At 41.0% G+C, this 27145-nt stretch overlaps 1 protein-coding gene across 5 annotated transcripts in view; it reads left to right on the forward strand.

Moving 5' to 3' along the window:
- The window catches only part of slc36a4 (solute carrier family 36 member 4), a 199370-nt gene that overhangs the window by 116023 nt on the left and 56202 nt on the right, over positions 1 to 27145 (forward strand). Inside the window, exon 12 of one of the 5 annotated variants that reach the window (XM_020049195.2) lies at positions 13629 to 14766. The exons of the other annotated variants lie outside the window; for them this stretch is intronic. Coding sequence (XP_019904754.2) covers positions 13629 to 13675 — 47 coding nt within the window. The 3' untranslated portion in view covers positions 13676 to 14766. Of the gene's footprint in view, positions 1 to 13628; positions 14767 to 27145 lie in introns of those variants that run through there. 5 annotated transcript variants of the gene reach the window in all.

Genomic DNA, 27145 nt, shown 5'->3' on the forward strand with positions numbered 1-27145 from the left:
CGCCCCGGGGAGTGTGTTTACCCTGTTGTTACCCCTCAGTGGGACTGTCTTCTCCACTGGCGTACCTACAGGCTTTACCCCTGACCGGCTTCTCACCAACAGCATAACTGTGAACAGCCACAACATCAAACTACCACAGAACCACAGTGCCTCACAGGTCAAACAGCAGGGTCAAAATGGCCACTCAAACAGACAATCCCTTACTGATTCTCCGCCCCTCACTGAAACATGATTCACTTATTTTCTAGCCTTTTCTGGCTAAATCTTCTCTGACTATTCTTAAGAAGGAAGTTGCGTGGATGAGATTGAGAGAGTGATGGAGAGACAGGAAGAAAACAAAGAGGAGACATTGAGGAGTACAGAGTTGTTTTGTAAATCAGTTAATGATATTCATACTCTTCTGCTTCAGTTCATATTTTCCAGTAATTCTTTCTTCTGTTGATGATGACTGATTCAAATATAGTCAGGGGAAAAAGGCAGTGAATATCATTACAGAATGTTTTATATATGTGTCTTCATCCAAAATCTAGTATGAAGAGAACCTGATGAACACAAAGTTTTGCAATACTCATTGCTCCACAATGGCAACGTTACTGTCCCCTTATACTCAATGACTAGATACTTTATGATGCTGTAAATGTGTACATTCATGTAAAAAATTAAATATCATATTTATTCTTACTGCTCATGTGCCATTATTAATGTATATGCAAACATTCATAGTGTATGTACATGTAAACTTTGTGCGTCATTGCATATTCTTAGTATGTACTTGGTGGTTGATGTGGATTCGGAATTCTGAATTGGTTGGGTCATCTTCAACTTCCATTACATAATGAAGGAATCATCAATTCTCCTCTGTATCTGAGAACATAAAGAATGTCAGGCAATGTGCGGCTGTGACCTAAATCTGAAGCATACCTGGGTCATGCAGCAAGACAATTATCCAAAATACACAAGAAACTCTTTAAATGTCGAGAGTCTAGAATGAATCAATTAAAGGTTTTGTAATTGCCTAGTTAATGGTCAAACATGAACCTAATTGAGATGTTGAGGCAGAAGCTGAAATGAGTTCATATACACTATAAACCTAGTGTCACTTAGCTAAAGCACCCACTGTCCATGGTACAGTGGGTGAAATGTTGTCCATAGACATTTTAGAGGATTACCAACTTCTATGAGATGAATTTGTTTTGCGAGCATTGAAAACAACCAGTCTTTGAGTGTTAAAGGGCAATCTCATTATCACACAGTTGTATTGAGTTTTGCAGAGCCTTGTTAATAAAATTAATCTTAAGGTTCCCTTTTTTGTTAAATTCAGTTGTGAAAATTTAAGTGAAATTGTTGTCCTTCCACCAAAAAAGAAAATTATTTTGTAACAGCTTTTCAGTTTTGAAATGTTGTTGTAATGATCATTAAAAATATGAATGCGAGAAGACTGCTGATTGGCCAGCTTACCTCCAAATGAGTATTATATCTTCCTCGATAAGGAAACGATTTGTGGGACAAACTTTTGAGGTGAGGTTTTATGCATTTTCTTCTCCAACTGGCCAAACATTTCAGTATAGAATGAGTCAAAAACATAATTTTAAACTGATGTACTCTGGACAGTTACTTTAATACAGGGAATTAATTCACATTAGGAATGTTGCCAAGGCATGAATCTGTAAGATATGACTGAGATAAGTTTATTTTGTCCACTGAAATGGTCAACTGACAATTCCCCACCTTTCTAGAGCTGTTGCCAATCAACTCTGCCAGAGTTGTGGTTCATATGTGTTTTTTTTTTAACTTTCAGAAGCCTGGCCATTAGTTTACCTAAACCAGAGGCTAATGGAATTGTTGGGTGCAACTATATAATACTGTAAAACAAAACGTTTTGAGCAACTCACAAAGCAAAATTGTACAGGGATTTTATCATTCATTGCGTGAACTGCTAAGTGATTGGTAATTCAAAAAAATTTGAGTTATCAGAAAATTACTTCTGTGCTGTGTTAACCTTTATGGAAAACATATTGTGCTGTGCTTGAATCTAATGCATGAAACCAACGACTGTACCCAGTGTTCTCAAAAGTTCAGTCACTCATGAATTAGTAAGTAATTAAATACAGAAAGCAGCTAATTCTTTTTTCTAGTCTAGTCCCCTAGTTATTATTGTAATACAAGTAACAGCCAGATAACACAGCACATTCTTTTTTGTGTTCTTACAATCAGCAGGTTTTTTCATGGAAAAAATAATTCATTGATGCCTGGTCTGCAGGTGTTGAAACAGGCCTGCTGCAGAAACGCACATACATGCGCGTACCTAGCAAACATGCATATGTCTCAGCCAAGCGTGAGCCCTTTTATCACCACCTTGCATGTGTGTTTGTGGTGTTCGCACCATGCTTGGATGTAACACTTGGCAGGGGGCTGGGGGGTGTGTGTGTGTGAGAGAGAGAAGGTTTCCCGTGAATTGCAACATATGTGCACGCTGTTGCGCCATCAGCCTTTTAGCTCGCATGAACATAATTTGCTGCGTAGACAGTGGATGAAGTAGGTGCCACCTTTGATGAGAGGTGAGCTTACTTGTGTATGTGTATACCCCTTCAGGGGACACCAGAATCACCGCTCTGTGATCTCTTCTGTGGGATACAAATGGAGTCGTACGCTGTTGCGAAAACAGTTGGCTGTTTTGGGAAGATATGTTTGTAAGCCTTGCTGAAGAATGCAGTGCTGTGATGGCGAGCTCTACGGGGAGATAACGAGCCTATCAAAACAGTGTTTTTGTGAGTAATCTGTTTACTCCGATAGATCTGCATATAATAAAAGCATTTTCCCCGAAATGGTTGGGATGCTCCTGGTGTGAGGTACTGGAAATGTACCAGTAAGTGTTTTCGTGTTCGCACCTGCTCTTTTTATGAATTCCCAATTCCGCCTTTGTTGTGTTCAAAGTTCTTGATTTCTTTCACCATCTTCTCTTGGTTGCTGTCTCACACTGACACACATCCACACATTATATCAGATTCACACGAACACAGACCCACTCACTAACACACGGCACAGAATTATTTGGAGGCTTGTGAGAGTCCCTCCAGGTTTAATAACCTTTCACTTGGAGTGTCTCTGTGTCTGTCTGTGTTTTCAGTGCTGGCTGTCTGCAGGTAGTGTCAGACTCGTTCCCAGCATCTGTTCTTCTGCCTTGACAGCTTTCTCAAATGTCACCTGCATCCTGCTGGAGCTGCACATCACATGCCAATCATTGGCTGTGTGTGATATGTTTTGTATGTGTTTATGTTGTTTTCTCTCCCTCTGTGTATGTGTGTGTACTGATTTACTATGGTTGTGAGTACCCAACTTCTGTGCTAGGATAGTAAAAACAAGGAAACGTGTCCTGGTCGCTATGAGGAAAAATCCTGTTTTGGTTTAGTGGTTAGGATTAGGTTAATAATTGCAATTGGGGTGAGGTTTAGGGTTAGGAGTTGTGTGTGAGAGTGAGGAACTGAAATTATTGTATGTGTCATTGAGAGAGGAGACTGATGATAGGAACACGAAGAGTGAATTGGGTGTTACCTAGAGAATGGTTTTGATTTAGTTTGCCTGCACAAGGGCACATACTCTCTGTGTTCACCGGCTGTTGATGTTCGCCGGCTGTTGATGTTCACCGGCTGTTCATGTTCACCGGCTGTTCATGTTCACCGGCTGTTTGTGTTCACCGGCTGTTTGTGTTCCCTGGCTGTTTGTGTTCACTGGCTGTTTGTGTTCCCTGGCTGTTCATGTTCACACATTTTTCGTGTTCCCTGGCTGTTTGTGTTCACTGGCTGTTTGTGTTCCCTGGCTGTTTGTGTTCACTGGCTGTTTGTGTTCACTGGCTGTTTGTGTTCACTGGCTGTTTGTGTTCCCTGGCTGTTCATGTTCACACATTTTTCGTGTTCCCTGGCTGTTTGTGTTCACTGGCTGTTTGTGTTCACTGGCTGTTTGTGTTCACTGGCTGTTTGTGTTCACTGGCTGTTTGTGTTCGCCGGCTGTTTGTGTTCCCCGGCTGTTTGTGTTCCCCGGCTGTTTGTGTTCCCCGGCTGTTCGTGTTCCCCGGCTGTTCGTCTTCACCGGCTGTTCGTCTTCACCGGCTGTTCGTCTTCACTGGCTGTTCGTCTTCACCGGCTGTTTGTGTTCACCGGCTGTTTGTGTTCACCGGCTGTTTGTGTTCACCGGCTGTTTGTGTTCACCCTGGCTGTTTGTGTTCCCTGGCTGTTTGTGTTTACTGGCTGTTTGTGTTCACTGGCTGTTTGTGTTCACTGGCTGTTCGTATTCACCGGCTGTTTGTGTTCCCTGGCTGTTTGTGTTCACTGGCTGTTTGTGTTCCCTGGCTGTTCATGTTCACAAAAGTTTCGTGTTCACCGGCTGTTTGTTTTCACCGGCTGTTTGTGTTCACCGGCTGTTTGTGTTCACCGGCTGTTTGTGTTCCCTGGCTGTTCATGCTTACACATTTTTCGTGTTCCCTGGCTGTTTGTGTTCCCTGGCTGTTTGTGTTCCCTGGCTGTTTGTGTTCCCTGGCTGTTTGTGTTCCTTGGCTGTTTGTGTTCACCGGCTGTTTGTGTTCCCTGGCTGTTTGTGTTCCCTGGCTGTTCATGTTTACACATTTTTCGTGTTCCCTGGCTGTTTGTGTTCACCGGCTGTTTGTGTTCCCTGGCTGTTTGTGTTCCCTGGCTGTTTGTGTTCACCGGCTGTTTGTGTTCACCGGCTGTTTGTGTTCACCGGCTGTTTGTGTTCCCCGGCTGTTTGTGTTCCCTGGCTGTTTGTGTTCACCGGCTGTTTGTGTTCACCGGCTGTTTGTGTTCACCGGCTGTTTGTGTTCCCTGGCTGTTCATGTTTACACATTTTTCGTGTTCACCGGCTGTTTGTGTTCACCGGCTGTTTGTGTTCACCGGCTGTTTGTGTTCACCGGCTGTTTGTGTTCCCTGGCTGTTCGTGTTCACACATTTTTTGTGTTCACTGGCTGTTTGTGTTCACCGGCTGTTTGTGTTCCCTGGCTGTTCATGTTCACAAATTTTTTGTGTTCACCGGCTGTTTGTGTTCACCGGCTGTTTGTGTTCCCCGGCTGTTCGTCTTCACCGGCTGTTCGTCTTCACCGGCTGTTCGTCTTCACCGGCTGTTCGTCTTCACCGGCTGTTTGTGTTTACCGGGTGTTTGTGTTCACCGGCTGTTTGTGTTTACCGGCTGTTTGTGTTCACCGGCTGCTTTTCAGATAACTAATTAGAGAACAATTGATAGAGAGAGGTTCATGTGTTATGATGATACAACTAAACATCAGCTAAACACACCTCTCTCTACTTCCCTGGAACCAACACATTCACACTTCACTTCCCTCTCCATTGGCGGCCTGGAACCAACACATTCACGCTTCAAATTATTCTCCATTCTCAGCCTGGAACCAACACAGACAGATAACAGTAACAACAAGACACTCACCACCCCTCTCTCTCGCTCTCTCTCCTCACCTTCTCTTCTCACTCTCACTCTACCACCTCCCTTCTCCTATGGCCTTGTTTTGCCAGGTTACTGTCTTAATTTAAGCTGGTGATAGCAGATTTCCATTCATTGTGTAATTACGCATGCCCACACCCAAACGATATACGTTACCTCAGGAGGCTTCCTGGTGTTATGTGGCCTAGGAGCTGGATCAGAGAGGATTCTCAGTGGGTTTTGCATGCATAGAATAGTAATGTGATGGGTGGGGAGGGTAGTCTTTGACCCGGAGAAAGGCTGAATAGGTGGGAGGGTGGGTGGGCTAATTGGTAATGAGCTGCACTGTGTCTGTGTATTCACATTTCTAGGTATTGAGCTGGTATCGTTTTCTTGGTTCCACTGCAGCTAGCTTTTAGCGGGCGACAATGGCACATTTTGTAAACGTGTCTAAGCCTTGCAAATGTATTGCCTGTCTTTCTGCCAAAGTGCGTACGTCTCTCACTCTAGTACACAGACCTCACACAGGATTTAGTTATGTTGGGTTTACATTTGGTTTAGTCCAGACGTCTGTGGATATGGATAACAAGGAATGGAACTGTCGACGATGGTCAATGTTTGTATCCGACAATTATGTCACAGGGACCAGGCTTTTGGGGCTCTAGTTCTGGTGACATCACAGGTCGGCAATGTGAGCAACACACATTTCTTACTAGGGATCCAGTGATTGGCAATGTGATATTTGAGTGAACTTCTATTAAGTCAAGACATGGAGTTTATCAAGACTATACCTTTAATGTGGATAGATTGTTGACACCACACAAAAATATGCAGTTAAATGTTTAAAGTTTCTATGTCTCTACAGTTGTCATTGTAGTGGCTGAGAAATGGTTGACTGGCATTGGTTTAGGGGACAGAAAAATAAATTGAAAGGGATTGTCGACTTTTTGACAAATGTGAGTACTTTTATTTTCGGTCGAGAGGGTCCTACTCCAGACATACTGTAGGAAGAGAGAAAACAGAGAGATATAAACTCAAACTTTTTTTAAACCTTTCTCTGCAGTTCTGGCATCTCTGCTTTATATTTATTGTCAGAACTCTTGCCAAAGCCCTGCAGAAGTAAAAGACAGAATGTTTTTTCCCTAGTGTTTTCCAATTACTGGCAAATTGAGGAGTTTCAGGCATTTTCAAAATGTTTAAAGGTTAAAAATGATTGTTAAAGGTTAAGGCAGTAGTGATTTGTGGGTGGTGGTTGTGAAACCAAGCTGTTCTACCTGTAATTACACTGCTTGCTTAACCAGAAAGTATTTTCCAGCGCCTTGGCTCTTGGAGGAGAACGCCTTCACTGGCTAAAAACCACATTGAGCTTAAAGGCATCCGACCTTCCAAACAGACTCACTGGAACGCAACTAGGCAAGGCAACATTGCCGGCACCAATCCCAGATTGGCAATTTGCATTTTTACAATTAACTAACAATTCTAATTGTAGTTTCTAAGGATGGTCCACTGGCCTGGACATCTGCCTCGGGTGCACATACTGCTGCAACATGGGTTTGAATCCTTCCCATTGGTCTTTTACCGAAGACTCTTCTCTTTCCCAAATGTCCGTAAGATTATTGTAATTTTTGTACAAAAACGAATGCATCTCTGTGAAATCAACAGAGCACTCAGGATATACCAATCTTTTTACTTTTCCTGTGACGACCAGCAGAAATTTCTTTAAATATCATGCCCACACAATGCAAATGTTCTAAAGATAATTTTAACATTTCCATTTGAATCGTTTAGCAGTTGCTCTTATCCAGAGCAACAGTAAGTGCATACATATTAAGAAAAATAGGTGAGTCAACCACACAATTTAGTTTAACCAAACTATTTCTAAAAAGCTCATTGTTTAGCATTGCTTTCAGAACTTGCAATTATCTAGCACTCATCTACAGTAATCATATTCTATGTAGTGAGATTTGGCCTGCTCAACCAAGCTCAGGTTAGAGCTAATTCCTGCAGTGAAAAAAAAATTCTAAAGATTAGTGATGTATAAGAAGGACACTCTCCGATCACCCCCCCCTCTTTCCTCTGTTACTATCTGAGGAAGACTTATAAATCACAGCGATACACTGATGTCTTATTTGGCTTCAAACAGAACCTGATAAAGACCTGTATTCCGTCTTTGCCTTCTTTTGCAGCGATGGACCGGCCTATGACATCATCTGGACCGGTGTATGACATAATTTGCATGGGTCTATGGCATCCCATGCACAGGTCTATGAAATTATCCTCCCAGTCTATGGCATCTTCCTCACCTGACCTATAAACATAGGTCAGAGGTCAGGTTGCTAAAGAAAATGTATGTGGGTTGTACTGTACATTATTTTAACATTTAACGTTTCCGATTTTCTGACTGTTAGATTTTGGTTGTGTTCTGACTGAAATGGATTACCTGGGCTTACAGTTTGATAAGAAATAGGTTATGTTTAGGGTAATAAATTTGCTTGCGTTCTGACTATATACATTATATTCTGGGTCAATACAATGGCTTGTGTTACACTTTGAATTATGTTTTAGTGGCTTGGTAACAACTTAAAAGCATTAATCAAAACAACTTGAGATGATAAAGTATATTGGAAATGAATCAATGAGGGATGAGAGCTGTAAGACTAAAACACAAAGGAGGACCACAACATCAATAGCTGGATTGAGCTCAGTAGTTGGAAGAGATAGATGTTGCTCCCGGCTCTGAGTTAGTCAAGCAGATTTAATGTGTCTGTATGCATCATGTAGGAGTTTATAAAACGTGTCAATATCTGTGGATGAAGTGTGGTGGATCTAACACTGCCTTGCCTGGCACAGAGACCGCATAATGTGTTCCAGTCACCAGTCAGTGAAGTGTTCCTGATTGTCCCACACTGTGAATTCCGCGTACATACGCCACATGGAATATGTCAGACACCACTGGCCCCATTTTGACTAAATGTGGGTTCATGAAGTCTTGGTAAAGAGATATGGCATGTATACAATTCCATCATTGCTATAACACACAAATGAAATGGCTGACTTTACGAAGTCACCTCACTTTCCCCCTGTCTTAAAGTTAAGAAATTCAGTTCATTGGTCCCTCTCCTCATAAGCAATACATTTTCCACATGGACCCATAATGTCCCATTTGATGTTTTGAAAAACAGTGGAAAAGCTGCTGCTTTGGCAATGAATGATCAATATACAGTACACAATACTGGATTTGCAGCATCTGTGCACAAAGTTGTGTCGATGGAATATTTATGCAACTGTTACCAAAAACAACATTATAGCAGTTGTCCGATGAACATGTATACGGTCCTGGTCATGCACATTAATGCAAATCAGCCAATGTTTTTAGTTCCTGGTAAAAAAAACATGTCTGCTAAGGAAAGAAAATGCTAATGGGAGAAAAGGAACATTCATTACAGTCATAAAGAAAAAGAAAACGAAACCTCCCATGTATGCTCATATGGCAAATGTGCCAAACACTGTCAACATTCATATCAATAATATTCAGTAATATTCATATTGAGCGCAGTTTGTCACTGTGAACGGCACATGACTGTTTGGCCCACTTGCCTATCCCTCACCCATGGGATATCATAGAAACCACTGGACTGAATGTCACTAAATTAATGTGATGGGTTTTATGATGTGTCATGCCACTGAGATCCAGTATAAAAATTACTCTGGGTGCCCAAAGAGAGTGCTATGGTAATCACCTCAAACTTGTCAGTCACACAACATCTCAATTGGACAAAGGAGGGCACTTCATCATTTGTTGGGTACAACGTTTACTCTGACATTGTTTTTGCTCCATATGTGTCTTCACAACAACAGCCCTACTGGTCATCACTTTCTGGGCAATGGCTCTTACTAACATTAGCCTGGGGCTTGCAGGGAGGAGGACATGCATACACACACAGCTAAAGGAGGACCAATGTCAACCCAGGCAGTAGGCTTCTGTATGCCCTCAGGTTCTGAGACAAGCCAGGCCTCCCTCCCATCTTATGTCAATAATGTGACAAGGAATGCCCGGTCATACATGGCTGCCCAGAAAATTGTCTCTGTTTCTATTCTTACTGCAGGCAATATTGGATTTGGATACATTCTGAACACTGCAGTTAGCTGGAATAGTCAAAACAGCATCTGCTTCAAAGGCATGGTTGAAAAATACTTTAAAAGCTGAACCCTTGATGAGGCCCACAGAAGATTTCTTTTTAACAAACACTCAGATATAATCTACATTAAAGTCAGTGGCAGCAGAGACCTGAGTTGAACTCTCCTCTGTCTTTACATTCACTCTCTTTTTCTCTCTGTCGTTCCAAGAAGAGTAATTGGTGACAATGTTGCGATTCCACTCCCTCGAACTCACCCACCCAGGCAGAATAAAGGAGTTTTGAAACCTGCTGACCTCGCCATAACTTCTGTTCTTCTTCGTGTCTTCTTTGGTTTTGTCAAATCAGTTGTCTACTATCAAACAGAATAAGCAGTGCTACTGTAGTGAGGGGTGAGAGAAAGTGATTGAAGGTTTACCACTTAAAAGGTATTGTGGGACAGCTAGGGAAATGAGTGCAGGGGAACCTAACTTTAGTGATAAATAAACATAAATATATAATTTGACTCCATATTGTTTGTAAATAAATGTTACTTTAAATGACCAAAATATCTAGGAAGTCCTCAGTAAAGGTTAGCTATTCCTTTCATCATGAGCCTAACATTCAAATTATGTGTTTTTTTCCACCCAGACTGGTCAGAAACCAAGAACTCAAGGATGCCCACAATGGCATGTGTTCCCAGGTCCACCCAGACCCAGAACTCAGGGGTACCTACAATGGCTTGTGTTCCCAACTCCACCCAGACCCAGAACTCAGGGGTTCCTACAATGGCTTGTGTCCCTGGGACCACCCAGACCGTTCAGAGACCCAGAACTCAGGGATGGCAAGTCTGGTCACTTCGACTTATGTATAGCTAGGTTCGGAAATAATTGGACACTGACACAGGTTTTTCTATTTTGGCTTTTTGCCAAAATATATTCAAGTTACAGTTAAATAATTAATATGGGCTTAACGTTGAGTCTCTCAGCTTTAATTTGAGGGTATTCACATACAAATTGAAGGAAGGGTTTAGGAATTACATCTTTTTAATATGTAGCCGCTTCTTTTCAATGGACCAAAAGTCATTCAGCTGTTTCATGAACAGGTGTGGGCTATTCCTTCATTTTTTCTTCATCATTTAAGCAGGTTCATAATTTAGGCAGGTCTGGATTTAATTACAGGTGTGGAATCTGCATTTGGAAGCTGTTGCTGTGAACCCATAACATGCGGTCAAAGGTGCTCTCAATGGAAGTGAAACAGGCCATCCTTAGGCTGCAAAACAAAATCCATCAGAGAGATAGCAGGAACATTAAAAATGGCCAAATCAACAGTTTGGTACATTCAGAGAAAAAAAGAATGCATTGGTGAGCTCTGCAACACAAAAATGCCTGGACGTCCACGAAAGACAAAAGGGGTGGATGATCGTAGGATCATTTCCATGGTAAAGAAAAACCCCTTCACAACATCCAGCCAAGTGAAGGTAGGCATATCATTATCCAGGTCTACCACAAAGAGAGGACTCCACAAGAACAACTACAGAGGGTTCATCACAAGGTGCAAATCAAGCCTCAAGAATAGAAAGGCCAAATTAAACTGAAATGACCACTCGTTACAACCGAGGTATGCAGAAAAGCATTTGTGAAGCCACAACACACACAACTCTTGAGGCAGATGGGCTACAACAGCAGAAAACCCCACCGGGTACCACTCATCTCCACTACAAATAGGTAAATGAGGCTACAATTTGCACAAGCTCACCAAAATTGGACAGTTGAAGACTGGAAGAATGTTGCCTGGTCTGATGAGTCTCGATTTCTGTTGAGACATTCAGATGGTAGAGTCAGAATTTGGCGTAAACAGAATGAGAACATGGATCCATTATGCCTTGTTACCACTGTGCAAGTTGCTGATGGTGGTGTAATGGTGTGGGGGAAGTTTTCTTGGCACACTTTAGGCCCCATAGTGCCAATTGGGCATTGTTTAAATGCCATGGCCTACCTGAGCATTGTTTCTGACCATGTCCATCCCTTTATGACCACCATGTACCCATCCTATGATGGCTACTTCCAGCAGGATAATGCACCATGTCACAAAACTTGAATCATTTCAAATTAGTTTCTTGAACATTACCATGAGTTCACTGTACTGAAATGGCCCCCACAGTCACCAGATCTCAACCAAATAGAGCATGTTTGGGATGTGGTGGAACGGGAGCCTCGTGCCCTGGATATGCATCCCACAAATCTCCATCAACTGCAAGATGCTCTCCTATCAATATGGGCCAACATTTCTAAAGAATGCTTTGAGCACCTTGTTGAATCAATGCCACGTAGAATTAAGGCAGTTCTGAACACGAAAGGGGGTCAAACACAGTATTAGTATGGTGTTCCTAATAATCCTTTAGGTGAGTGTATATTGAAGTAATACAATTTATTCCAATCTAGTAATACAGTTACAATGCAGAACATAGTAACAAGACTTTGGCTAAATAACAAGCTACGTGTTGGGAGGTCTCTTTTACAATACCAAACTCCTAAATATGACTACCACACAAGGTGTTGGGAGGTCATGTTAACAATGACAAACTCATAGTACTTTTTGGAGATATGGCTATTATCCTGAACATTTTCATTAGCATTACTTTACCTTGGCAAACACAATTAACACAAAGGACAGGAATCAATGCAAAGTTATTGAATGGATGGGGCGTTGCTGCCAGTTGTTGCAACAAGGACAAACATGTTATTGTAAAGTTTGAACCATAACCCGTACAGAACAATAAAGCATATCAGACTATTCAGCCCTTTTTGGGGAACAGGAGGAATCCAAACACTGCAGATTAATGTCCATGGTATCATTAATTAAGCTACATTCCAGTTCACTCAGAGTTTCACATCTCTCCAGATGAGCTCAGGTGGGGCAGATGGCCCACACTTGGTGTTCCAGATCTTTAGAGAAGCAAATGTTATGTAGGACCCTTGATTAACATCACCAAGTGTCTGTTGCCTCTCTTCCTCAAAATACATTTCTCATTATACTACACTACCTCACAAATAAAACCACAAAACCCATCTAGTTAAAGGCATACCTCTGTCTTTTGCTTCCATGCGCAAAGCACTATGGAAGCTGTATCTGTAGAGGTTCACTCTTCAGCGTTTCCACTGCCCATTAGCTGTTCTGCCGAGTGAGAAGCACAGGTTTCTGTGTGTGTGTGTGTGTGTTTCTGAGGGGTGTTTGTGTTATTGACGGTCTTTTAAGTAAGAGGCACAGGGATTATAGATAACGTATACAAAGGACATGTCAAATAGGCCAAAGAGACCAAACAGAGTATGTCGGTAAGAGATTGGAGAAAATGAGAAAGTCACTGTAATGACTCCAATGTACTTAGCGAATGTGTTTGTGTTTGGCATTGCTTTAAATTAGTGAAGAGTTTTTTTTCATTATTGATAGCAATCCATTGTTAAACTTGCTTAGAGAACTGGTAGGTTTAACCAGTAGATCAAAAGATATGCAAAATAGCCTTAGCAATTAACAGTAATTGTCCTTCATCAAATGAAGAGTAACACATCAGCGTTCATTATAAGCTCTTCATCACCGTCACCAAATTAGCTAATTACGACAATAATGCTTTTGATGTTTAGAACAACCGTTAGGGTCTCGTTGATGTAGTGCATTTAGTCTTTCATTAAGTACTTGAAATGCATTATTGATGCCCTTGCCAACTGTTGTCATCCAAATGAAACTTTCATCAAAACATGCCGCTGTTAAGGCTGGGTTAAAACTGGGTGGTGAGTGATATACTTTTCGTGTTGATTAGCCTAGAGCCGTTTAGAATGCAAAACGTTTTGAACTAAGATTCACAGTTAGTGAAGTGCCCGACCTATGCACACATGCATGCATAGACACACACCCACACACACACACTTAAACTGGCAAAAAAAGATATCCTCTAGTGTAATGCAACACGTGTTTATCCTTTGATGTCACTAATCATATTTCTCTTCCTTCCCTCCCTCCTTCCTGTGTGGGATACTCCGTCTGGTCTGTCCATGGTGGTTTCTACTCCTCTAGGTAAGTTTGTTTACTCAATCACATCTACTCTAACAACACCCTTCTGAGCCATCACATTTTAGGTCCGTATCACCTGGAAGGATGCCAACCACTCTCCCAACCACTTTTCCTCAAATGGAGTGGAGTGTGTGAGCGCGTGTGTGTATGTGCAAACACGTTGCTAAAAGACTGTCAGGAGGGAGTGTGTGGCTTATGTGTTTGAGGTGTGCATTAAGAAACACTGATTGATATCTGTGAAAGGCTATGAGGATTTCACAGCCAACTTTCCCTCAATGTCAGCCCCGTATTCCCCACGTCTCGCAATCCCACAGCACATTAGGGAGGAGAAAGTGCTGTTGATACTTAAGATTCGCAGGGCTGAATCATAGTGCACAGTCAAAGTTATGGAGCGGAAGATGGAGACAACAGAATGTAGTATGTGTGTGAGTAATAAAGGAGGGAGTTGTAGTGTGTTCAAGAAGAAAGGACAGTATGGTGTCAAAAAGTACAGTGATAGAATGTGAATATTACTGTTGAAAACATTTTTATTGTAACGACAGTCAGGCATGACGGCCTCAAGTTTTCTGAATGTGTGTGGTATCAACACATGCCTTCATGTGTGATATCAGTGTGTGACTATCAATATGTGCAAGGAATGTCAGGACTTGTGATTGTGTGCTTGGGAAATTGGGCAGAACTAATGTGCAATTTAGCAGGTCACTTGCAAGGACAAGCACAATCGCGACGCAGTCAAATATACCGATGCCCGTCATCGGCTGCTTCGAAATGGAAGTCTGTGCCTTTAGCTCGACAGGCTCAGTTGTGGTCATCCTTTGGTTGAATTAATGCCTAATAACACCCCCTCGTTAATAATGCACCGTCTGCCTCCACCTTATCTCAGGACCGTCATACCACCATCCACTATGGTGCCAGGCAGGTTGAATTGACGACGTGGAGCTGTTGTGTTCCTACGGGCTTTTTATAGTGGAGTGGTTTGGCCTGCGGCGGTTTCTTTGACACTTCTCCCTTCTCTAACAGTACTGTTCATTGCCCAGGGGATAAGGAGAACTGAACATCTCTCTTTACCCTCTCTCTCTTTTTATTTTTTTGCCCTTCTCTCTTTTTTTTCTTTCTTATTGTCCCTTTTCCTTCTTCCTCTTTCCCCTTTTTCTCTGTCTCTCCTATTTCTTTTCTTTCTGTGTGTCTCTCTCACTCTCTCTGTGTCTCTCCTTCCTCTCTTTGAACCAGCAAGTGCTGAGCAGTCCTGGCCCAAAATGCAGGATACAAGGGGGAAGTATGTTGGAGAGGAATAGGTGGGAGGAACAAGGGAGGGGGGAAAGGAACAACTTGGTGGGTTTCCATTTTGGTGTATTGTTTTCTATGTTTCCGGATGCCAGGATGGTCTATGCATCGGCTGACAGTTCCAGGTCAGCCTCAGAGATGAGAGGTGGGAGGAAGAGCAAAATAAATGGTTGTTTTCACCATATCCCATCTCCAACAGTCTACCACAAGAACAGAGCTCTAGATATATAGAAATCAATCAAGATTGATTTATCATGCCACTCTACTCATTCAGTTCATTTCTACACTCATTCACATTTCCACGTATTCCCTCTCATTCATTTTGATTCAGTGACCCATTCACTTCCTCTGCAGAATGTTTAGTGCTGCTCTGATACGACAAATAGAGAGTATCTTTTCAGCCTTTGGGAATTTCTTGGCACTATCTACCCATATTTCTCTATGGAGCCATTCTCTGGAGTCTAGGGTTACATAAAACTGAAAGTTGTTTATTTGCTTCTCTTGGTTTTGTATGCTCAGCAGATTACCTACTCATACCTTTAAATAATTGACACAAAGAAATTATCAGCACATTTATGCATAAACGACCTCCTTCATTGTGATTTACTGTCCTCTTTACTGAATGAAAAGCCCTTCCCCCTCTCCTTAACAAGAGAGGATAACAAAAATGAATGCATTGCAACAGAGGTGAATATGTTAGAACATAGATGAATGCATTGCAACAGAGGTGAATACGTTAGAACATAGATGAATGCATTGCAACAGAGGTGAATACGTTAGAACATAGATGAATGCATTGCAACAGAGGTGAATACGTTAGAACATAGATGAATGCATTGGAAAATAGATTACTACATTAGAACAGAGATGAATGCACCAGAACAGGGATGTATGCAGTAGAACATAATTTAATGCACTAGTACATAAATGTCATGTACTCTTATCTTCCCCTGGCATAGCCAGAAGAGGACTGGCTCCTGCTCAGAGTTCCTCGCTAGGTTTCTTCCAAAATGTGTACACTGCTAGGGTATTTTTTTGTAGCCGCTTTGCCTTAATTGTTGTTACTTGCTCTTTGGGGTTGCAGGCTGGATATCTGTAAAATCACTTTGTGACAACTGCAGATGTAAAAATAAAATAAATTGTATTAATTGATTGATCAGAGCCGAATGCCCTAGAACAGAGGTGAATGCGCTAGATCAGAGGTGAATGCGCTAGAACAGAGGTGAATGCGCTAGAACAGATGTGAATGTGCTAGAACAGACGTGAATGCGCTAGAACAGCTGAGCACATTAGCAGTTTTCATGCAAGAACAAATGACCTCATTATCACCATCAGATGACCTAAATAACCTCTGCATGCATTACAAATGTTTTTCTGTTTCCTGTGAGGTGGTGCAGAAGGCTGGTTGTGGTTCTGTAGGCATACTGTTGTACATGTTGGCTCTTGGGACCCTGCTTTTCTCTGCCAGTTGGTAGGGGCCCTCAGTGACAGTACCCGTCCGAGGCAGGCTATAATAGACCCAACCAAGGAAATGCATTATTATGGCAGCTTGTTAATTGCTGCTGTCTTAAGCATTGTCAACTTTTTTGGGGGGGAGCTGCATGTCTTTAACGTTTACCCCTCATTTGCTCTCATGTTTATATCAACTGCTGTTTGCTAATCCATGGTCAAAGGAACCCGGAAAACACTTCACACAACTTTGCCTGCTCTGCCGCTATCCTCTAACTGTATTCATTAAATTAAAGTATTTTTTTCTTTTGAAGTATGTTTTTTTTTGTTTGGTAGTGAGAGGAGGAAAGCTGGGCCAGTTAATCACAACAGGCAAGCAATTGATAAACCCTTGGAATATAAAATGTAGGGATGTGAAACTACATAATTACACAACTCCCCTCCGGCAGTGGAAAGACAGAGAGAGACAGAATACAGAGAGGAGAAAGCTCTTTGAAATGTGTAAAAACATATTGTAGGCTACAAATGTAACGTACCGTTAGGCATTATGTAGATAACAGTTATTCAGATTGATTCAGATGTAGCGTATCACGGAGCAATGTGTAGATGAAGAACAGGGATTCAGACAGATTCAGATGTAGCGCTGCGCTATGAGTGGACGAAATACTGTGATTATGATTGATTCGGATGTTGTGTTCGGTTTTGTGTAGATTAAGTACTGTGAAGTTAGTTTGATTCTGATTTGCGTTGGGGACTGCAGATGAAGAACAGTGATACAGATTGATTGTGGTGAGAGCTCGTCAGATTCAGCTGTAGTATTCATTTATGGACTAGGGTTGATAGATTGTAGATTGAAATTGTGTTACTTCCAAATGCTAATGGTATGTGATATATTCTGTCAAAATAAGTGTTCATATAGCCTCTAGCAAGCTATTCTATTACAGAAAGTCCAGCTACCTGATGTCCCAGGTCTGAAAAATGTCCTGTACTGTATAGGGAGAGAGTGAGAACTGGCATCTGTTCTTTCAAGGACTATAATAAATGAATAGTATAAAACGTCAGCCATAGATATCCCATACAGTAGCTTTAGTGTATTCACCTTTATACAGTGCGGTGAAACAATATTTGACTACTTTTAAACTGAATGTTATCAGATCATCAACTAAAACATTATATTAGATAAAAATGTAAAATTTGACAAGTATTTAATTGATTAATTAACCTATTAGACCCAAATAGAATTCTAGAATGTTGCTGTAGGTTACATTTGATACATTTTCACACATTTCAAATAGACATCACACAGACCAAGAACAATTTGTATTTATAAGTTTACTTTGTTTTAAAGAGTTCTTACTCTTTATTTAAATTTGAAAACTCGTTTGTGTAACTTTTTTTTTTCTCTGCATCAAAAAAATCTACACTAAAAACAAGCAAAACAACTTTATTACAAAATTGCCACACTACTAACCCAAATTCTACCAGGTATAATACATCGTATTTATATATCTAGATACAGTGGATATAAAAAGTCTACACACCCCTTAAAATGCCAGGTTCTTGTGATGTAAAAGAATGAGACAAAGATAAATCATGTCAGAACCTTTTCCACCTTTAATGTGACCTGTGACATGAACATTTCCATTGAAAAACAAACTGAAAGCTTTGAGGGGGAAAAATAAAAAACATTAACCTGGTTGCATAAATGTGCACACCCTTTAACTAATACTTTGTTAAAGCACCTTTTGATTTTATTACAGTACTCAGTCTTTTTGGGTAGGAGTCTATTAGCATGGCACATCTTGACATGGCAATATTTGCCCACTCTTCTTTGCAAAAGTGCTCAATATCTGTCAGATTGCGAGGACATCTCCTGTTCACAGCCCTCTTCAGATAATCCCACAGATGTTCAATTGAATTCAGGTCTGGGCTCTGGCTGGGCCATTCCAACACATTAATCTTCTTCTGGTGAAGCCATGCTTTTGTGGATTTGAATGTGTGCTTTGGGTCGTTGTGCTGAAATGTGAACTTCCTCTTCCGCTTTCTAACGGACGCCTGAAGGTTTTGTGCCAAAATTGGTATTTTGGTATTTGGAACTGTTCATAATTCTCTCCACCCTGACTAAGGCCCCGGTTCCAGCTGAAGAAAAACAGCCCCAAAGCATGATGCTTTGACCACCATGCTTCACTGTGGGTATGATGTTCTTTGGGTAATGTGCAGTGTTGTTTTTGCGCCAAACTTACCTTTTGGAATTATGGCACAAATGTCAACCTTGTTTTCATTAGACCATAACATATTTTCCCACATGCTTTTGCGGAACTTGATGTTTGTTTTTGCAAACTTCATCCAGGCTTGTATGTTTTTCTTTGTAAGAAAAGGCTTCTGTCTTGCCACCCTACCCCATAGCCCATTCATATGAAGAATACGGGAGATTGTTGTCACATGTAGCACACAGTGTCACGGTCGGCGTAGTGGTGGAGAGGAAAGGAACCAGGCAATGTCGTATTTTTAATATAGAAATTGAACACAGAGCACCAAAACACATGAAACAAAACAAGACTGGCCGAGACTGGAGAGGGCGGCGGAGCGGCCGGGTCAGGCTGGGGAGGCGGAGCGGCCAAGACTGGAGAGGGCGCCGCTGGACGAGGCGGCGGCGGCGGCAGCCAGTCCCTGGTGGGCCCGGGCAGCGACCAGTCCTCGGCAAGCTCGGGTGGCAGCGGCCAACAGCAGGCATTTTCTTGACACTGACAGAATGCTGTAACAACACAGAATAAAACAACTAGGGGCCCCATAATGGCCGTGCATATCACTTATCTGTCATTTACTCACTTTACTTTCAGCTGATTTTTTGCGGTATATTACTGTTTTTATTTGATTTCATAATTTCATTAGTCAGTCCTGAATTTGACTCATGCATAAGGCTATGCTAGCAGCCAGCTGGCTTTAGAGCTGTTGCCAGTGTTTCAGGATTCCTAATGAAGTTCTTCAAAGCAAATAAAGCATACTTTAATGACTGCTGGATACCAACAGTCAGACACTTATAAACATCATATATTGTTGACTAGAGATGTACATTGCACACCAACAGCTGCTCTCTTCATCTTCATTTCTTATCTCCTCTCTGTGTTGTGCTTCAACATCTTGCATTTTGGTCATTGTAGTTAATTACCACCTGTTTTTCTTGCCCTAAACCAGGCTGTGTGTGTAGCATGTGTATTTATCCAATACAACAACTCCCTGAAGTTCACTCTCTCCTAAACGACTTGAATTCTCTCTGGAGAGAAAATGAATTAAATGAAAGTCGGTTCACGTATTTAATAATCGAGAATGCCCTTCTCACGCACACAACTTATCCTCTTGGCTCGTATGAGATTTTTCAAGGCCTTATTCAAATTTAATTCAGACATGTCTGGGAACTGACGCTCTGAGCAGGTTGAAGACAGCACGACTTTGTTTAATCTCACAATTCTGTTTGGGTCTTTCTCCACTCCTGGTTCTTTGTTTTGGGCCAGCTGCCACTGTTTAATAGGATCAGAAATTGTCACTTTGTTTCTGATTGTGTCTCTGTCTGTTTGTTTTTGTTTTGTCTGGAATATATAAATAAAGATGTCTGGTTAAGCAGTCACCTGGCTGGCTGCATGACAATGACAAAGTGCTGAGAGATTGGATGAGTTCTGTCCCTGTCATCCCCTATATGACACCTCGGCCAGCGGTTTTCAGTGTGTCCGTTTTTGGAAGACTCGGTTGGGTCTAGAGATTTTGCATGTCTGCAAATCCAAATGTTAGGTGATACAGCAGGAGCATTAAGGATCTCAAAGCTCTTGTGCACGCTAATTATGCCCTCTGTACCTTCGCATTTAACTGTGTGGCCTGGTTTGCATGCCCGCACTCCTGTGTCTCAAGGCAAATGTACATGCATGGATTAGGTGATGGAGCTATCACCATAGGCTCCTCTTGAGCATGCTCCTGTCCCTGCAATTAGTGCTACACACACCCGTATTTTGCAGTTAGCCTCGGTTGCTGTACTCATATGCATGCCTAATATTTACTTGTCTTATTATTAGAACACATGCACCCGATCATGCGACATTATTAGGCAGCATTGCTAGGTGCACATGCATACTCCTTTTGTTGGGCTAATGTTATTTGGCTAGCACATTTTTGTTAGCATTTATTAGCATCGTTGTGCACACGCCCCCTGATAACCAGTGTGTGTTCCAGGCATGGAATTCTTACAAAGGCAAGCCTCTGTCACTAATCTCACTTAATGGTCCTATAACGTTAGGCCCATGTGCACAGCATGTCGTCCTTCATCACCAAACAGCAGACCTCTAAGTTGTCTTGCTTCCATTCATGCATTCGTTTACTAGCACCAGATGCATGCCTACGTCTGCCTGCCTCAAACTCCTTTTGCATGCACCCCTTTTATTTGTGTGTGGGTGTATAACTGCAGATATTACCTCTCATGCAATCTGGTGGTAGGGAGACTCAATAGTCACCCTGCACTCACTAGCCAGCCACAGCAAAAGGAGCAATTTCAGGGAGCTATGGTTTTTATGCCTTCCTTTGATTTCAACAGACATGCAGTTTCCCAGGTCCTTGCCTCATCCGCTCAGTTCAAACCCCCACTGATGGGGAGTCCATGACCTTTCTTCCGTAGAGTTTGTGCACTTCTGCTGGACTCGCGTTGTGTGTTATTCCATTTGAAACCAAACAAAAGGCCAATGAACTGTGCCATGTTGAATCACTGCTAGGTCCAGAGGAGACATTACTGCAAGAAGAGGCTTCTAGCTTCCAGTTTTTATTGTTATGCTGGCTGTTTTGTTGATATTGGGATGTTACTGTGCTTTCCCTCTGTGGGGCAACAGGGCCATTGTCTCAGCAATCAGCTTTTCAAGCTTTTAGAAGTGGTGCAATGTTCCTTGGAAATCTTCTCTGAAAAATAGAGGAGGACAATGTCACTTCAAAAAAAAGATGAAGATTGAATGTGATGTGTGCTATCTGGAGGATATGTCAGAGAGTGGAAGTGGGGATTAAAACCTGTTCCAGTGGATATAAGATCAGAATTTTGACATTGGTTTCATTGCTGCGGTCAGATAGCTTTGGTATTTTCAACTTACCATGGCTGATCATGTTCTGTAATAAACTTCATATTTCTTTCGACTGATCATTTCTCTCACAGAGGCATTCAGATATATAGTAACACTCTATTAAATAAAAGAAAAAATATATAAGTTGTGCAATTATTTTATATTATTATTATTATATTTTCAATTATGTCATACAGTGTTTAGTCCTTTAATTGTGTCCTTACATTTTTGGCTTTCAGTAATTGGAATGTACTGTAGTTCTAAACAGTATATTATTGGTTATTCTAAAGTATTACTGTGACTGAGCTAAGGCACATGTGCAATTGTTCTAACTAAATTGAAAATTTAGGAAGGATGATATGTTAGATTAGGGCAATAAGGTTTTTGACCACAACTTAGCGTAATGTAACATTGTAAAGTATATAAGATACTTGAATTGGCAACGTTTGTATCATTGGAAGTTATTGAGAATTGAAAGCTCCAATAAACACCCTTGGACCGTATTCCTGCTTCCTATTTGATTTGTGAGTGACTCAAGCCAAATTAGCAAGGAATTCAGAAGTGTACCAATGCATAGTCGAATTTGGATACGCATCAAACATCAGATTAATCTACTAGCAGCCTAAGTGGCGTGATATAAGTAAAGTGTTCAAACCACTTAAATACCCAATGTTCAAACCACTTAAACTATTGGAGCTATGGCTATAATGATGTTTTTTATGGCCTGCAGCTCTGTTGATAAGCATTGCAAATGTTTGATCTAAATTCTTACAGTGACAGTGCTACTTTCTTACAAAAGGTAACACAAAACCTGGTACCCGAAATTGCACAATTTCCTAATAAGTGTAACACTCCGGACTTGACTAAGAGAAACCCTGGCCTAGAGGTGGCACATGGAATAATATAACACATTTACACTTCTTCACTTCACTGCTTATTTAATTATTTAAATGTACAATTTGGGCAACATTTTCTTTTTTAACATACAACTATTTTGATTTCTTTCACCAAGACCCGATGTGTGATTTAAGTGTTCCCATATTTTAGAGAAGTGTATATGTGTTTGAGCTCCAGAGAGCAGCACTAACCAATTAGCCTGGATCTAGCATGTCAGTCCCAGTTTTTCTTTGTGTCTATAACTATCAATGGTCAAATGACCCTTTTTTCAGTGAACAGACTCAGCCAAAACCCTTTGGCTCTCAAAATCTGTGTTCCTGCATGATTCCTTGAATTTCATGCCATTTTGGGAGGGAAAGTTTTTCTCTGAAAAGATCACCTTCTGCAATGAAGTGCCAATTAAAGGCATCAGCGATTGCATTTTGATTAGTAATAGGTACAGAGCCCAACACCATCTGTTGTGGTGGCGGCACTATTCTCCTGGGGTTTTACTGGTTTACAGAATTTGGAAACGCATCCATTACAGGTAGATAGCATATTTACATCCTAGTCTGGTTTTGCTTTTCTAATGAGTTATATACATAGGTTTCTCAGCATCTTAAACATCTGCCAGTTCAAGGTAGAAGTAGTAGTAGCATTAGCCCATGCAACATTTCTTTTATGGATCAGATTTTCAGAATTAAACAATTGGTTGGATCGGTTCTTGACTCTATTCCACACATAATGGTTATGCTTAATCTGCTATAGAGGTTAAAAAAGAACTAGTGTAATATCGTCCAACTTACTAGTTCTGTTTGCCTAACGTAGAGAAAACAAACAGTGCATTGTATATAATGTTCAGTTGGACCGCAGCCCCAAAACAAATATTCAAAACAGTATTGAGACCAAATGTGCTATTAAATAATATTACAAAAATTTAACATTTTGTTTCTAAGCAGGGTATTTTCAACAATGACAACATTTGGTCACAATACTGTTTTACCTATTAAGCCCATGTATCATTAAGCCCACTACCATCTTTGAATTTAAATCATGTTTTATGTCTCTGCCAATACATATGCTTGTTACTTTCATACATTTTATATTATGCAAATGGATTTGCCCTCATTAAGTTATGGATATCTAAGTACTTCTACTTCCTGCTGGTAAATTTAGAAGTTGCGAAAAACATTGGTGTGTAAAAGACACCGAGATAATCATGTTGCTCATAACTCACGTTTTCCAATACATTTGGTATTATATTAGAGTTATTTTAGAGTTTTTATTACATTTTAGTTGTTATACACTGATCCTTCATTTAGAAATAGCCTGTTAATTTTAGCTTGGCTTAACAGGTACACTTAAAGGAATATCGCCGCCTCTCCTGAGCAAAACAAATAATGGGTTCCACTAGTGCTTTTGAGGGTATTCAGATGGCCTTCATTAAACCTATATTTTAATGAAGATACATTTCTTTTAAGATGTAATATCATATAAAACAGTTCAAATGTCAGAATGGGTGTCGTTGTGGTGTGAGTAGAATAAAGGAGTCAAACGCAGGGAGGTTAACGTACTTAGTATATTAAAACTTAAATGACACGCAGAAAATCAAACGCTGAAGCGCAACAACAAGCGTGCAAACTTCTTGTACAACACCAGACATAGAACAATACCTCACAAAGACGCCCAGAAACACAGGAACTAATATAGGCAACCTAATGAGGGAATGGACACCAGGTGTGTGCAATATCAAGACATGACAGTGCCGTGGGAGGAGGAGCGGCATGCCTAGAAGGCCGGCGATGACGCACGCCGAATACCACGTCAGGAGGGATGGCACGCGTCTTCCATGTGCGTCCTTGTTACATCAAAACTGAAATCATAGAAAACAGTTTATGATGAGGGTGCAATAAATAACTAATCACATTGATAATACAAAACAAGGACTTTCATAATTGATTCAGTTTAAAAAGAGGTGAAAGATGGTGGAGGCTACACCAGTAGAACTTTGTGGATGACTGAAGTTAGAAGTTTGGAAACACAATAAAGATGTAAAAGACAGTTTGCTGCAAAGTGTGTTAAGTTACTGTTGAGCACAAAAGTTTGCATGCCCTTGGAGAATTGGTAATATACAGCTCCGGAAAAAATTACGAGACCACTCCACCTTTTTCTTTCCAAAAAAGTTGAAAAGGAAAGTTTTAAGTGAGGAACAGAAGCGTTCAATTTGCAGTGGTCTTTTCATTTTATCATAGATACTCTTCAACTGTGAGTACAAAAATCCAGAAAATCCCATTTTATGATTTTTAAGTAATTAATTTGCATTTTATTGCATGACATAAGTATTTGATACATCAGAAAAGCAGAACTTAATATTTGGTAAAGAAACCTTTGTTTGCAATTACAGAGATCATACGTTTTCTGTAGTTCTTGGCCAGGTTTACACACACTGCAGCAGAGATTTTGGCCCACTCCTCCATACAGACCTTCTCCAGATCCTTCAGGTTTCGGGGCTGTGGCTGGGCAATACAGACTTTCAGCTCCCTCCAAATATTTTCTATTGGGTTCAGGTCTGGAGACTGGCTAGGCCACTCACCTTGAGATGCTTCTTACAGAGCCACTCCTTAGTTGCCCTGGCTGTGTGTTTCAGGTCATTTTCATGCTGGAAGACCCAACCATGACCCATCTTCAATGCTCTTACTGAGGAAAGGAGCTTGTTGGCCAAGATCTTGCGATACATGACCCCATCCATCCTCCCCTCAATACGGTGCAGTCTTCCTGTCCCCTTTGCAGAAAAGCATCACCAATGAATGATGTTTCCACCTTCATGCATCACGGTTGGGATGGTGTTCCTGGGGTTGTACTCATCCTTCTTCTTCCTCCAAACACGGCGAGTGGAGTTTAGACCAAAAAGCTCTATTTTTGTCTCATCAGACCACATGACCTTCTCCCATTCCTCCTCTGGATCATCCAGATGGTCATTGGCAAACTTCAGACGGGCCTGGACATGCGCTGGCTTGAGCAGGGGGACCTTGTGTGCGCTGCAGGATTTTAATCCATGACGGCATAGTGTGTTACTAATGGTTTTCTTTGAGACTGTGGTCCCAGCTCTCTTCAGGTCATTGACCAGATCCTACCGTGTAGTTCTGGGCTGATCCCTCACCTTCCTCATGATCATTGATGCCCCATGAGGTGAGATCTTGCATGGAGCCCCAGACCGAGGGAGATTGACCGTCATCTTGAACTTCTTCCATTTTCTAATTATTGCGCCAAAAGTTGTTGCCTTCTCACCAAGCTGCTTGGCTATTGTCCTGTAGCCCATTCCATTCCTTGTGCAGGTCTGCAATTTTATCCCTGATGTCCTTACACAGCTCTCTGGTCTTGGCCATTGTGGAGAGGTTGGAGTCTGTTTGATTGAGTGTGTGGACAGGTGTCTTTTATACAGGTAACGAGTTCAAACAGATGCAGTTAATACAGGTAATGAGTGGAGAACAGGAGGGCTTCTTAAAGAAAAACTAACATGTCTGTGAGAGCCGGAATTCTTACTGGTTGGTAGGTGATCAAATACTTATGTCATGCAATAAAATGCAAATTATTTATTTAAAAATCATACAATGTGCTTTTCTGGATTTTATTTTAGATTCCGTCTCTCACAGTTGAAGTGTACCTATGATAAAAATTACAAACCTATACATGCTTTTTAAGTAGGAAAACCTGCAAAATCAGCAGTGTATCAAATACCTTTTCTCCCCACTGTATGCCTAGTGAACACAAATGCAATTTGCTTAAAGCTCTGAAATCCTGCAAGGATTCTAGAATCAGGACTTTACATCTTCAGTTCATTTTTCACCTCTGTTAATTTCAGTTCATTGTTCACCCCCCATCCTTTCTAGGCAGGGTTCTCACTTGTCTCACTGGATCTTTTGGTGTTTCTCTCTCATATTCTCTTTCTTTGATTCTATGGAGGGAGATGATTGTGTCACCTGCCAAACTCCTGAGATATGATGTTGTAAGTTCCATTTTAAGGAGTAATTAGCCTGATTAATGAGCTCATTAAGACCTGTAAGAAAGAAAGTGGGACCAACATAACAGCTTTACTGATGCTGAGACAGAGTCGATAACAGAAAAACAAGTAGAAATATAGTGAGAAAACCAGTACGTTTTTTTGTCATTTCGGCAGTCGTGGATTACGGAATACAGAAGTTATAACCATGTTATTTGGAAAACATTTGGGGGATGTTACTGTTGTTACTGATGACTTGGGAAGTTGTAATTTTTTATTTATTTATGCTAATTCTAAGTTAAGGATATTTCACTTGCTCCATTACCCCCAGTGTGGTGCAGGTTATGTCAACAGCACACACCCACAGTGATAAATAATTGAGTATGTATCATTGGAGTAAGTCTCTCCCATGTTTAGCGACTTCTCCCTCTTTACTTAAAGATCATCCTACTTTACCCACTACCAGTATTTTCTCCCTGAGAATGAAGTGTTTACCCACCCTCTTACTCATATGAATAAACCATGAGTTTAGAAACTACAAACAATATTATGACCTTAAAACTCTGGGCTGGTCCTTAATTTGCCCTTCTGTATTCTCCTGTACATCTTGATACCGTCAAACTGAAGGTGGACCTAGAACACTTCAGTTTGTCTACTGTTCATTAAAAAAAATCGATTTCAATTTCATGTGGTTATGTAACAACAAAAGCCCTCATTTGAAAGCAATTGGCATAATGTTCAGATGAATTCAGTAATATCTTGTTAGTAGCTTGTCTTTTACTCGTCAGGGTTGAATACACAAAATGGTTAATTTTGATAAT

The sequence above is a fragment of the Esox lucius genome, chromosome 1 (genome assembly GCF_011004845.1).
Source record: "Esox lucius isolate fEsoLuc1 chromosome 1, fEsoLuc1.pri, whole genome shotgun sequence".
Taxonomy (NCBI): Eukaryota; Metazoa; Chordata; class Actinopteri; order Esociformes; family Esocidae; genus Esox; species Esox lucius.